Consider the following 15185-nt stretch of genomic DNA (forward strand, 5'->3'; position numbering starts at 1 on the left):
ATATAGATTCTATTTGGCATGTTTTTATATAGGGAATATATAAGTGAAGGTTTATTAGACTGAGGATCAATTTATTATTGCCACACACTGGCCTGGGATCATCATCTCCAACCGCCTCCCTTCCTCTGCTCTTGTTCATAGGCTGTGGAAGTGGCCTCAGAAGTGCTGGGGAGGGGGTTAATTGTCACTCCATTCCTCTACCAGCTGTCAGGGAGAGGGGTCCAACTGCTCCTCACCAGGTGTCTCTAGGTCCCAGTTACTCCCATCTCTCCAGACCTCCTCATCCCTGGCCATCCAAACCTTAAATAAAGGCCTGTAATCAGGGCAACCATCCTCTCCTGGAACTGCCCTCTCCAAAGTAGCTGCCTGCATCCTGCCTCCTTCAGCTGTTGCCTGTCGTGCCAGCTGTTGAGGCCCTGCCTTCTCTTCACCACCAGGAGGCAACCTGCTGGCCCATGCTGGCCCATCCAAGGTCTGTGGGTCCCTGGGTGTCCTGACTCTCCCTGGCAACCATGTAAGTTCCCAACTGGCTTTGCCTGTACCCAGGAGCTGTACTGCCTTAGTCTTCTCCGCCCCGCAAGTTGGCGAGTACTCCCCACCACCCGTGGCCAGCGGGAAGGTCCGATAATTATTATATTTCTGATTAACACTGTTGTGAATAGTTGAAGGAACAAGCATAATTTTTTGAGACCCTATTTGGGCAGTCACAGCCCAAATGAGGCAGGTCAGCAGTTGACTGGGACTGAATCAAGGTACACCAATGTTAAAACAACTCCATTGGTGAATCGTGTTTCCAGGCTCAGTTCAAGATGCTCTACAGTGTTTGGCTGCAGGATTTCTTATAGGCAGTACCTTCGCCTGCATGAACCTCCATACTCACTCCTGTTTTCAAATGAAACTCCACCTTCTTTGCTTTAGCTATTTGAAGCCAGACTGATATTTATAGGCACCAATGCTTTTCCTGGCATGCCAGCTATACTGTAGAACTCATTCCAATCAGGAGCAGGACCAATAGAATTACGCCTGCTGCTGGTGTTAAATGTATTTTCTGGGGTCAATACAGATGTGATATATATGAAAAAAAATGTGTTTATGGTAACTGCTGCCATGTTAACTATAGCCAAACAATGAAAAAATTAAACCATTTGGATGGACATCTAGTACAAGAACCCATGGCTATCACAATCTCAGAAAAGCTCATCCATATTATTCGGTCCCGTTCAAACCAGACTACAAATAATTCCTTTTATGTAATTTGATCAGATTTTATTCTTTACACTAATCAGGAAAATTATGGTTGTTTTCCTATTCCAGACAATATTAAGAGTGTGGATGGGCTGATGAATTAGAGTTGATCATAATTTGTTTTGCAGTTTTTGTTTGGATAAATATTGTTTAGCGTTGTAAATTTGTTTTAATAAATTTAAAAACAAAAGAAACACAAGTTGTGGGCTATATAGAAATATTTTAAATCAATAAATAATTAATTTTAAAAGGAGCAGGTAACGCCTAGTTGAAAAGGCATTCAAAGACTGCCAATCCATTGTCTTAGCACCCAAATACTGGCATTCTTCTGCTTCTGTTTAGTGTTTATTTATTTAAAATATTTATACCCCTCCCCTCCAGTGCACTATTGCTCGGGGAGGTTCACAACAGAAAGATAGACACAAGATAAAGTAAAAATAATAAAATTAACTAAATTAAAACAAACAAACAAAGTTGTCAAATTAAAAACCACAATCATTATTAGGTTCAAATTAAAACCGAAAATTATAAAAAGCTAAAGAACCTACCAGATATAACAAAAATAGAGCATTAAAAAGCCTCCTTTAAAAAGTGTGTTTTAAGATGTTTTTTAAAAACAATGAGGGAGGGAGCATGGCGAAGCTCTCCAGGGAGGGTGTTCCAAAGCTGAGGGGCCACAACCAAAAAGGTCCTGTCTCTAGTCCCCGCCAACTGGATCTCTGTTAGTGGTGGGGTCATGAGAAGGGCCTGAGATGATGAGCGGAGGGCCCTGGCACATTCATATGGGCAAATGCGGTCCAACAGGTACTCCAGCCCCAAGTCATGGAGGACTTTAAAAGTCAATACCAGCACCTTGAATCTAGCCCAAAAGCGGACTGGTAGCCAATGAAGCTGATGCAAGACGAGTGTAATACTCATGAAGCAACTTGCACTCACAAGCATCCTTGCAGCAGCATTCTGAACCAGCTGAACCTTCCAAACAGTCTTCAAGAGCAGCCCCACATAAAGCGCATTACAGTGTTGATTTTAAACATAAAACTGGCTGTTGTATTATTATGCTTATTGTTAGTGACTTTATTATGAAACCACCTTGTGAACTTGCGGTTTCAAAGGCAAAATAATAAACTTGAAATACTGCCAGAAAGGCAATTGTGGTCCTCATTTGTGGATACCTTGACATGAAACTGAGTTAATTAATAGCAACAGAGCTATATTATGAATGAAGGCTATCTTCCCCACTTAATCTCAGGCAGAAAGCCAGCTATCCAGGGGTCTCAACCACTGCTGTACTGGAAATAAGTCAACAATGGATGTTACTACTCTGAACCCAGATTCCATTAGGCCGATATCATAAGCCTATAGAAAATGTAAGTCTCTGAGAAATCAATCTTTCCACACTGTCTAATTTTCCCCTGGCAATAAGTACCATGCTCACCTAATTTCTAAATTAAACATACAGTATATATTAACATGAATTTCTAGCCAACTCTGCTGAACTTGGCAGGACAATGCTCTCCTTTTCAGGTGACAATATCATGGATTATATTCAAAACAGAATTTAGAACTCCCAATCACTTATTCTAGAATAATACAGTAGGACCCCAGTATTCGTGGACTCACCATCCGTAGTTTCACATATCCATGGTCAGGTATTGACACCCGACCTCAGCATACACAAATGAGATCCAGCAAAAAAGGGGTTAACGCCGCATATTGGGGGCAACCGTCAAGGTCATTTCCGGTCGCCATTTTGAGAATCGGAGCCATTTTGTGGTTTGTTTACTTGGAAAAACACACACAATATCAAAGGAAAAAACCCTAAAAACTGGACTATTTTTAACGGGGGGGAGCACATTGCTGGATCACCGGAGGCCCACAGAGCATGGTAGGACACTTTATTTTGCCCTTTAAAATCTTTTCCCCCATTTTTTCACTAATTTCCGGGGCTCTGGGAATCTAATCCCCACAATCCCAATGCCCCAATAACCCAGTATTTGCTGTTTCTGTATCCGCTGTAGTAGTGGAGAACGAAATCCCGCAAATAGTGAGGTTCTCCTATAGTCCAATTTTACTACTTTAGTACCTGGAACATACTTTTAATTCTTCATACAGGTTTGTACTATCTGTGACCTGCTCTCCCAAGGGTTTCCAATGAAGGGAAAATGGGAAGAAAAGTGTGAAAGAAGCTCAACCTCTGTTTGACAGGACACTACTTTTCTGACACAGCTATCCAATCCAAGTTGCTTGCAGAAATTCTTGGGTTCTGACATCTTCCTTCAAGGATCACCATGTGCCTGTTGAGCACACTTGCTACTAGGGAACAGAAATCACTTGCCAGATATTAAGGAATAGCTGTTGGAAAGGCAGATGTCAGGCAGCCAATCCAAGTTCCATGAAGATATGGCCAGGGAAAGGAGACTGATTTTTTTAACAATGGTCAAGCAGTGCTTGCACCCATCTTTTGAGATTGTTAAACCACCTATCATGTCTCAAACCTTTCACAGTGTTATTCAGCTTGGGGGAGGGGGCAGTTGCAGAGGATATCATGCACAGCAGAGTAATAGATTATGGCTTTCCTTTGGCCATTTACCCTACCAGTTTGCAAGGATATCAGTTTTGTGTTCTCTCAAACCTCTGAGAAGCTTCTTATCTCAAAAATTGGAATGGGCCAATAGTTATTGATTGCAGGAAAAATGTAATTTGAGGTTCAGAGAGGCTGACTAACTAAACTGATGCGTGGAGGAAAGAAGGAACAAGGGAAGACAGAGCAAAAATTCACAGTAATACCTGTAGTGTGTAACCCCACATCTGGTTGTGGCTAGTACAAACTATAGTCTTCCATTATTGTCCAGCACAGAGTCACTGGTAGTAAATCCTTGCATGCAGTACCAAAACCAGGCTCTATTTATCCATATTTTAGCACTAAACAAAATATCCTCCAAACTGGTTCTGTATGGATTTCAACATTCCTCATGCTAAACAGGATAAATTAAGGGTAGTATATAAGCCTCCATGCTACATAATACACTCATTAACATGTCTTATTTCATAGGCAGTGCTAAGGGACAGTTTCAAGCCGGATATCCTGGTACTACAGCTTGACTTGTTCACAAATTGTAGTTTGAGCAAAATGGGATTTGCTAGGTTTGTACAAAAATGCAAATCTCAATTTGTTTTAAACCACAAATAGAAATAGCAAGTCTCCATCCCTCACAGGAAAACACAAGGGGAGTAGAAGACAAGTACACAAACCCAAGGCTCATGTGACCAACTCAAAATCAAGGTTTAATTATAGTTTAGTCTTACATTTGAATGTGACCAACGTACCAGATATTTGGAGGCAGGGAACTTGCATATACATATAGGAGACAGGTTCAATAAATTTGAGATCTGGCTTTATGAGAATTGGGGCATAACATACACAGGAATGGTAAAGTAGGAGCAACAGACCATCCAGGAACAAATGTACGTCAGACCTTATTGCCAACATGCATAAAAGAAAGACACTGGTTCCCAGCCTTATATGCCCCACACTTGTATAAGATGACTCTTACCTATACTAGGTGGGCTGCCATAGTTTACTGGTGACTCTGGAGGTCTTCCACAATGCAATGCAGCAAGAGCAGATCCCTTCCATACAACATGCTTGCAGCCTGTTTAATTATGAAATAAACATGAGTACAGAAATTTAACAGCAAAATACATGTTTAGGCCATTTACAAAAAAACTCACTTTTATTTGTGCGAAGTAAAGACTGTCTTCCAGCCCCTAACAATGTTTGGACTCCTGGAACACTCTGAGGAATTTCTTGCTCTAGAAGTGGTCCTAGTCGATGGCATATTTGCAGTAAATGATCGGGTGCCAAGTGTCTATAGTATTTTACCTATTAAGAAGGAACAAAATATTAAATTTTAAATTCTCAAAGTTTCCCAGTTTTGTAAAATAAGAAAAAAACTATGGGGTTGAAAAGAAGTGTAGGAAACATGTAACACTTGAAACATGACTTCTAGCATAACATGACCACGGAAACAGTTTTTAGAAGCTACAAGGCAAAATATATTATACACAGACTAAGTATTTTCTGTGATTCTCACGATTTTTAAACCACCTGTGAATTTAAAAACAAAGTTGTCATTTTGAACAATGGAGTTAGTAATATCAAGGTGTATAATATATCAATAGTTAAATCCATGAAACCACTGCCTGGAAGAGCTTTTGGTATTTTGGTGCTCTAAAGCATTCAGAGCACTTCAACATACTCCTCCCCACCCCCGCCACAAATAATTATTAAACTATCCTGCAAAGTAGATCAGTATTATTATCGCCATACTACAGATGGAAAACTGTGGTAAAGAGATAGTGGCTCTCACCTAAGGCCACCCAGCGAGTTTGTTGAAGAGCAAAGATTGTAACGGGAACCTTCGTGGTTTGTAGCCCAGGAACTATGTCATTATACTACACTAGATTTCTGTTTGAGGTGAGGATGCTATTGGCGCATCCCAGAAAATGATTTCTGAAAGCTGAATTCAGTTCACAACCTATGTCTTTTAGGTTACATGGAATACAAGATCATGAAATTATAAGCAAGTGCAGGAAGACAGACTGATTAACAATTGGTCTGTTTTTCTATTGGATTCACAAGCATAATGATTTGGAACTAACTTTTATCAAAAGGTGCCATTCCACATGCAGAAGGCATCTCCCATTCACAGAAGAGCTGTTTTATACCTCAAGCTAGAAGAGTGTTCAAGAAAAGTAAAGTTGCACAACCTCTTGCACAAGTATGGGAACGGTTATAAAACCCATTATAAAACTGCATGAACTCCTTACAGACTCTCCCTCAAGCCCGTGTAGTATAGCACTAGAGCCCATTTTATGTTAGATCATGGTTCTTTGGATCAAACTCCCTCATACCTTTTGCTGATTTACTATTAGTTTTGTATTTGCATGTTTGAAAAGCTTAAATGAAAAAAAGAAAGCTTCCTAAAATATGTACTTGGGAAATCAGACAGGTTTCGGGGTAAATGATAGTTTTATTTGCACAAGCAAAATCCACATGTGGTTGTGCAGGAAGCGCTTTCTGTATTCTTTTTGAAACCATCTACAAGACTTCTATATTCCTTTTTTTTTTAACCAGCATGATCCCAATAATTCTATGTATATGCAGTATTGTTCACAGACTCAAGAATTATCACTTGCAACAATATTCTTAACTATAGACCTTCCCTACAGTTTTTTAAATTTGGGCTGCTATCTGAACGTCTTTCCTCTAGGTAATATTTTAGTTGTGAGGATATTGCCATTTGAGGCACTACATATTGTATCTAGGAAAATGCAGTATTCTTCTTCATAAAAAAAATTTCTTAAGTTTTAATTGCCACATGGAATGTTTTGTAGGTGCAGCAGGCACTTACTGGATATACTTGATGTAACTAATGACAAATAACCATCTGTGCCCCATGACCTGGCACAAGACATACAGGTCTTTAAAAAAATTTAAATGATTTAAATTGTGTTTAGGTGTTTCCCCCCTTGGTAGTTTGGGTGCTGTCACTCTTGTGCCGCCCTACTCAGCAGAATATCTCTTCCAAGTTCCTTACTTCTCTTTCACAAAAAGGAGATCGGCTATTCTTGCGGAACTTACTCTCCAAACTGAACACAATGGCTAAAATCAGGTTGAGGAATAAGTTCCAAGAACATGCAGAAAAGCCCTATATGTATTTATTTGATTTCTATGCCACCCTTCCAAAAATGGCTTTACATTAAAACAACTCTAAAATCAATTCACAGTTAAAATAAAAAACTGTAAAAATAACTATTTAATTATTTTTAATTATTTATTAAAATTTAATTATTAATAATTATTTTAATTATTAAAATAATTAAAACAGTTTTTTAAACCCTGGAAAACCAGGCTAAACAGTTAGGGTTTAAAAACAGTTTTAAAATCCTGGAAGGCCAAGCCAAACAGATAGGTCTTAAGGGGTCTCCTGAAGGCCAATAATGAACTCAGATTGAGGATTTCTGCCAGCAGTACATTCCACAGCCCAAGAGCAGCCACAGAGAAGACCTACTTCCGAGTTGCCACCAGACATGTTGGTGGCAACTGAAGACAGACCTCCTCAGATGACCTTAATGTGTGGTAGGGATATCGAAAAAGGCGCTGTCTAAGTTAACTCGGACCTAAGCCATTCAGGGCTTTAAAGATGATAACCAGCACTTTGTATTTTGCCCAGAAACATATTAGCAACCAGTGCAGCTGTTTCAAAACGGGCATAATATGGTCTCTCCGAGTTGCCCCAGAGACCAAACTGGCTGCCGCATTTTGAACTAAATGAAGTTTTCAAACTATGTACAAAGGAGCTCCACGTAGAACGCATTCCAGTAGTCAAGCCCGGAGGTTACCAGCTGCTGCACCACTGTTTTTGAAGTCATCCTCTTCAAGGAATGGAAGAGAAATATATACAGACTCTTCAAGGAATAGAAGAGTATATATATGGACCCACCATCACATTTTAAGATGATGATTCTTCATGTTTGTACTGAGGAATAAAAAATCCTCAGCGTGCACTTGCAATACTATTCATAGTTAAAACAGGAACACTTGGGAAAGAAAAACAGTAAATTTAGAAGCATTAACTTATTCACACTAGATTTTATCTCTAACATCTTCAACTTCCAAAGAAAACTTAACAAGATTTTCCTTTTCTTCTCATTTAAGTCATGTCATATATTTAAAAATACCTTGTGATTCTTATATACACTCCCTGTAGGCAAATCAAATCCAGTTTTCTTTTTCTCAAACCATGAAATATTTTTTAGCATTTTATTTTTATGTTTAAGCCATTTACATTTAAAGAAAAGAGTTTTAATTCCATACTGACTATTTGTTTATATTGCTAATTTCTCCCTTATTTAGCGCCTTATGTCTTTTGGACGTCGTTTGAGATCTGAAGATCTGAAGAATGGAGGAATAGAAAGTATTTACAAAATAAAGCACTAGGTTAGCAATTTGAAACCCTAGATATTAAGGGGAAAAGGGGCGTAGTCTCTTATACAAAAGACCTTTTAGAGCCAAAATTGTTATATAAAGATGATTATGGAAGAGTATTGGTGGTAGAAATAAAGGTTGGAGATCCAAAGTACATAGTACTGGGCATATATGCCCCCAATGAGGCAAAAGCAGAATTCTATAGAAAATTGGAAAAGCAATTAACAGAGATAGATAGGCAACAGATTATATTAATGGGAGACTTTAATGGAATTGTCTCAACATAGGCTGATAGAGATACAACAGATTTGAGGGGAAATGATGGAAAATCACCAAGAGTTTTCTTTCAATATGGCTGAGCACTTTGGTTTACATGGCATATGGAGAATCAAAACTTAGATGCGAGGGAGTATACTTTCTTTTTAGATAGACATAAAACACATATGAGAATAGATGTTTTGGGCCAATGCAGATGTGTTGATAACAATTAACAGATATCGTTATATGAACTACTGGGGAGAGAATGTTTAACCTATAGGCAAGATCCTGGTTATTGTTAACAACACTTGTTCCAAGGATGAGATGGAAGTCCTTATTGTGTGTGTTTGTACTATTTGTGTTTGTCTTTTGACGTTGTGAAAATTGAATAAAAAGTATATGCAAAACAAAAAACAAAACAAAAAACCTTGTGATTCAAATTCCCTCCAGGACAAGTAATTTTTTTTAAAAAATTCTAAATAAGGAAAACAAAAAGAAACACAAAAAAACCATTTCATAATATATAATTTCAGTGTCTTATTCTGGTATTAATAAGTAAAAAAGAAATGAAGACCTATTCTTTCAATGGCATGTTAGGCATTATTATTTTCCAATCCCTTATCTTTTTCCAGTAATGGAAACTGAAAAGAACAAGCTACATGATCAACTAGGGAAGGCTAAAAATTTTGTACTGTTTTTAATTGTGGGAGGGAAGACAAGGGAGGAAATATGGTTTATAAAATTGTGTATGCCACTGAAAAAATGGATAAAAAATTTTCTCCCTCTCAAATACTACTACTTGGATCACCCCTAAAATAAACTGGCAGTAAACTCAAGAGGCTCAAAATAACAGGTTTTTTACATAATGCATAATTAATGTGTGGAATTCACTGCCACAAAATGTGATGGCTTACATGGTTTTAAAATGGGATTGGACAAATTCAGAGAGAGCATATAAGAAAAGCCTTGCTGGATCAGGTTCAAGGCCTATTTAGTCCACCCACAGGGGTCCATCAGATGCTCCTGGAAAGTCCACAACCAGAAGATGAAGGCATGCCCCCTTTCCTGCTGTTGTTCCCCTATAACTTGTATTTAGAGGCATTTTGCCTCTGAATTTGGAGATAGTTTATAGCCATCAAGACTAATAGCCACTGATGGACTTGTCCTCCACAAATTTGTCCAGGCCCCTTTTAAAGTCATCCAAGCTGGTGGCCATCACATCTCATGGTTATAATTCCGTAGAGTAATGCACTGAGTAGTCATCTTAAGTGGCACAGTGGGGAAATGCTTGACTAACAAGCAGAAGGTTGCCGGTTCGAATCCCCACTGGCAGTATATCGGGCAGCAGCGATATAGGAAGATGCTGAAAGGCATCATCTCATAGTGCGCGGGAGGAGGCAATGGTAAACCCCTCCTGTATACCACCAAAGAAAACCACAGCGCTCTGTGAGCACCAGGAGTCGAAATCGACTTGACATTACCTTTTAATACACTGAGTGGGCAAGTACTTCCTTTTGTCAGTCCTAAATTTCTTGGCCAATAGTTTCATGGGATGACTCCTCGTCTAGCATTGTGTGCCAGAGAGAAAAGATGTGCTTTTTTCCAGGAAAAATTTCCCATGCAAATTTCTCCCTTATTTGCACAAAATTTGCATTTCCCCCCTCAAAAAATGGTATAGAAGTTTTCCTGATGCCCTCAATAGATTATGATCCAACTTGGCCTGTTTGGCCTATTTATACAGTTAAAAACCACTGCCCCCAGTGTTCCCTCTGAGTCATGCACATGTACACACACACAAATGTTTTTGATGTCCACTCAGGCTGAATCAGGGAAGCCCCATTCTGAATGGGGTCAGTCAGTCAGTGAGGCCCAACCAGCTTTAATCATACACGCACATAGACAGTACATTTCTATACTGCCCCATACAGAAGTCTCTGGGCAGTTCACAATCTAAAAACAATCAATAAGCCATGAACACGATTAAAACAATTTTAACAAATAAGAACTCTAAAACTCTAAACTTTAAAACTATAAACTAAAAGCCTGGCTAAATAGGTAGGTTTTCAGGTCCTTCTTAAAAATATTCAGAGAATGGGAAACTCTAATTTCATTAGCAAGTGTGTTCTAGGGTCCTGGGGCAACTCTAGAAAAGGCCCCATTTCGGACAGGCTCAATATTAGAACCTTTGGCACAGTTTTTGGATTCATTCTTACAGCCCATGGTACCGAATCCTCAATCTTACATTAAAAGACACCAAACATTAGGGATGTGCAAACTGGTTCGAATTCGAACCAAACTGGGGGGGGGGTTCGATTCGAACCGGTTCGAACCTCCAAAAGTGGGTGGGGTGGTAGGTGACACCCATGGGTACCTAACACCCAAACCCCGAAGCAATCAGACACTCCTACGATTTTTTAATGAATATTTGAATTTTATTTTTATTTTTCTCTGATAGGGTATAATGGGACGCAAACCAGCCCATTATTCCCTATTGTAGAGCACCTAGGGGCACAAAAGTGGGTGGGTGGTAGGCACCCAGGGGTGCCTACCACCCACTAAACTTCAAGGCAAACGGACCCTCCTCGGATTATTGGTGAATTTTTAAAGTATTTTTGAATTCCTCATAGGGCATAATGAGGATTGCAGCAAATGTATAGCTTCACGTCGGGGGTAAAGGGGTGTCTAATGCAGAGTGTGGTGGGTAGTAGTGCCCAAGGGGGGCAAGGAAGCTATGAGAATTATTTGAAAGGAATTGGGCCAAAGGCTGATTTTTAAGTGATTTTAGAAGTTTACACGTCTTTAAGGTTTTTATCCATAAAGAAGCATGGAGGTGACAGCATAAAGAAGCATGGAGGTGTATAGCTTCATGTCGGGGGCAAAGGGGTGGCCTAGAGCAGAGTGTGGTAGGTGGTAGTGCCCAAGGGGGGCAAGGAATCTATCAGAATTATTTGAAAGGAATTAGGCAAAGGGCTGATTTTTAAGTGATTTTTGAAGTTTATGTGTCTTTAAGGTTAGCAAATGAGAGTGGATTCATGGTTTGTCATTGAAAATCTTATATGCTACCAAATAATCTACACTCAGTACACCTCAGAAACAACAAAACCCAGTACCCCATGGGTTAGCAACCCATGGGAGTGGTTGGCACCTTCTGTGCATCACACCACCACTCACTCTGGGCCACCCCAGAACCCCACAAGTGGCGTTAAGGTTTTTCTCTATAGGGAAGAATGGAGGTTTCAGCAGCCCCATAACTGCACTTGGGGGATGCTGGGGTGGCCCAGAGCAAGGGTGTCAACCACCCCCAAACTGCCTGGAAAAACTGAAAACTAACAAATCACCAGGGCCAGATGGCTTCCAACCAAGAGTCCTCAAAGAGCTCAAATATCAAATTGTCAAACTCCTTGCTAAAATAAATAACTTTCCCCTGAAATCGGGCTCTGTACCTAAGGACTGGAAATTTTCAAAAAGGGATCCAGAGGCGATCCAGGAAATTACAGGCCGGTTAGCTTAACGTCAGTTCCAGGCAAACTGATGGAAAGCATCCTCAAGAATAAAATTGTAAAGCATACAGAAGAACAGGCCCTGCTGGGAGTGAGCCAGCATGGCTTCCGCAAAGGTAAATCTTGCCTCACAAACCTTTTGGAGTTGAGAGTGTCAAAAAGTGTGTGGATCAAGGTGATCCAGTTGACATAGTCTACCTGGACTTCCACAAAAAGCTTTCAACAAAGTTCCTCATCAAAGACTCCTGAGGAAACTTAGCAGTCATGGGATAAGGGGACAAGTGCATGTGTGGATTTCTAACCGGTTGAAGAACAGACGATAGGTATAAATGGAGAGTTTTCACAATGGAGGGAAGTAAGAAGTGGGGTCCCCCAGGGATCTGTACTGGGACTGGTGCTTTTAATTTATTCATAAATGATCTAGAAGCAGGAGTAAGCAGCGAGGTGGCCAAATTTGCAGATGATACTAAACTCTTTCGGGTAGTGAAATCCAAAACTGATTGTGAGGAGCTCCAAAAGGATCTCTCCAAACTGGGGGAGTGGGCGACAAAGTGGCAAATGCGGTTCAGTGTTGGCAAGTGTAAAGTGATGCACACTGGGACGAAGAACCCCAACTTCAAGTATACTCTGATGGGATCTGAGCTGTTGGTGACTGACCAGGAGAGGGATCTTGGGGTCGTGGTGGACAGCTCATTGAAAGTGTTGGCTCAATGTGTGGCAGCTGTGAAAAATGTCAATCCCATGCTAGGGATCATTAGGAAGGGGATTGAAAATAAAACTGCTAATATTATGATGCCCTTATTCAAAACAATAGTGCGGCCACACTTGGAGTACTGTGTACAATTCTGGTCACCACATCTATAAAAGGACATTGTTGAACTGGAAAAGGTGCAAAAGAGGGCAACCAAGATTATCAGGGGCCTAGAGTGCCTTTCTTATGAGGCAAGGCTAAAACACCTGGGGCTTTTTAGTTTAGAAAAAAGACGACTGCGGGGAGACATGATAAGACGTCTATAAAATCATGCATGGTGTGGAGAAAGTGGATAGAGAGAAAATCTTCTCCCTCTCCCATAACACTAGAACCAGAGATCATCCCATGAAATTGATTGCCAGGAGATCTAGGACCAACAAACGGAAGTACTTTTTCATACAACGCATAATCCACTTGTGGAATTCTCTGCCACAAGATGTGGTGACAGCCAACAACCTGGATGGCTTTAAGAAAGGTTTGGATAACTTCATGGTGGAAAGGTCTATCAACGGCTACTAGTCAGAGGGCTGTGGGCCACCTCCAGCCTCAAAGGCAGAATGCCTCTGAGTACCAGTTGCAGTGGAGTAACAGCAGGAGAGAGGGCATACCCTCAGCTCCTGCCTGTGGCTTCCAGAGGTGGCCTGGACACTGGTGGTAGCTATGTGTGTGGACATGGAAAGGCATAATTAAGCATGCAGCCTGGAAACCCTATTCCGACTGACCTGCTTAGAAAATTTTGGCAATAAGCACAGTGTTCTTACATTGCCTCGAAGATGCACATGTGGTAGCAGCATTGCTGGCCATCTGACAAGGATAGTTTAGCTCCACATAGTAAAGGTAAAGTGTGCCGTCAAGTTGATGTAGACTCCTGGCACATAGTACACATGTTTAAAAAGAGACCTTTGTCTCCATACAAGTCCAAAGTCAATTCTCCACATGGAGAGGAGAAAAGGGGTGGGAGTGGGGTAGGGATCCGAAACAAATAACCTAACCAAACAAAAGAGAGGCTAGTTATGAACAAAGATAGAACAACAACAAAAAACTCAAAAAGGAGGAATGAAATGCCAGGGGAGAAACCTAGGGAGCCATAGGAAAGTCCTCTGATCCACAATGAGGTAATGTAAAATGTGTGATGGACAACATAGAACTGAGGGGAAGAACAGCCTCACTCATATGCAGAATAGAGGCTGGGGCTACCATGCATGTACGAAGCCCAATTTGTGTGAGGTACAAAATTGTGTCAGGTACAGAAAATTGATTTTTCATCATTTTCATAAGTGTTCTGGCATGGTTAGCTAACTGACATGTAAGTAGTTTCAGGACCAGGATTTACAAATGGATAACATAACATTAACTTCTGTGATCAATCTGAGCAAGTGATATTACTTATAGATATAATTAGGCTTCAGAGTGTGAGTACTATCAGTTGCTTATTTCTTTTCTAGAGAGTTGCATTAAGAATTTAACTAGACAGAAGGAGACTTTGGAAACCATTTGGCATCAAATGCAATCGTTCTTGTGATAATGTAAGCAAGTGTTCTATACATTTCTTGGATTTTTCAATGTCTTATATGTTTCCACTTGATAAAGAATAATATTTGAAATGAAGGTCACTGGGTTGCCATCATGGATTTTATGGTATCTGTACGAACTTGTTCTACATGTGAATCTACCATTACTAGCTAATGATAGGAGTTAGAACTAGGGATGTGCACAGAACCAGTTCAGAGGTCCTTTATGGGCCTCCGAACCAGTTTGAAGAACTGGCGATTCCGCCGGATCAACGGCGGGGGATGTCCCTCAGGGCTCCATATGGTCTCCAATGCTGTTTAACATCTACATGAAACTGCCGGGAGAGATCATCAGGAGATTTTGTGCAGGGTGTTATCAGTATGCTGAAGACACCCAAATCTATTTCTCAACGTCAACATCATCAGAAGAAGGCATAACCTCCCTAAATGCCTGCCTGAACATTGTAATGGGCTGAATGAGGGATAACAAACTGAGGCTGAATCCAGATAAGACAGAGGTACTTGTGCGGGGTCGGAACTCGGGAGACTATTCTGATCTGCCAGTCCTGGTGGGGTCATGCGCCCCCAGAGGAACAGGTACACAGTCTGTGTTTCCTTCTGGATCCGAACCTTTCCTTGGTGTCCCAGGTTGAGGCAGTGGCCAGAGGTGGTTATTACTGGCTTCGGCTGATACGCCAGCTGCGTCCATTTCTTGAGATTAATTACCTCAAAATGGTGGTACATATGCTGGTTTCTTCTAGACTAGATTACAACAATGTGCTCTATGTTGGGCTGCCTTTGTACATAATCCGGGAACTGCAGTTGGTCCAGAATGCGGTGGCCAGGTTAGTCTCTAGGTCATCTAGGAGAGACCATATTACTCCTGTGTTGAAAGAACCATACTGGCTGCCAGTATGTTTCTGGGCAAA

At 40.6% G+C, this 15185-nt stretch overlaps 1 protein-coding gene across 5 annotated transcripts in view; it reads right to left on the bottom strand.

Moving 5' to 3' along the window:
* PHIP (pleckstrin homology domain interacting protein) overlaps positions 1-15185 on the bottom strand; it is a 207055-nt gene that overhangs the window by 140504 nt on the left and 51366 nt on the right. For all 5 annotated transcript variants that reach the window (XM_053287002.1, XM_053286999.1, XM_053287000.1 and 2 more), the window contains 2 exons: positions 4978-5128; positions 4800-4898 (listed from right to left, as the gene is read on the bottom strand). In XM_053287002.1, the coding sequence (XP_053142977.1) occupies positions 4800-4898; positions 4978-5128 (250 nt within the window). The remainder of the gene's footprint in view (positions 1-4799; positions 4899-4977; positions 5129-15185) is intronic.

This window comes from Hemicordylus capensis, chromosome 1 (genome assembly GCF_027244095.1).
Source record: "Hemicordylus capensis ecotype Gifberg chromosome 1, rHemCap1.1.pri, whole genome shotgun sequence".
NCBI classification, from domain to species: domain Eukaryota; kingdom Metazoa; phylum Chordata; class Lepidosauria; order Squamata; family Cordylidae; genus Hemicordylus; species Hemicordylus capensis.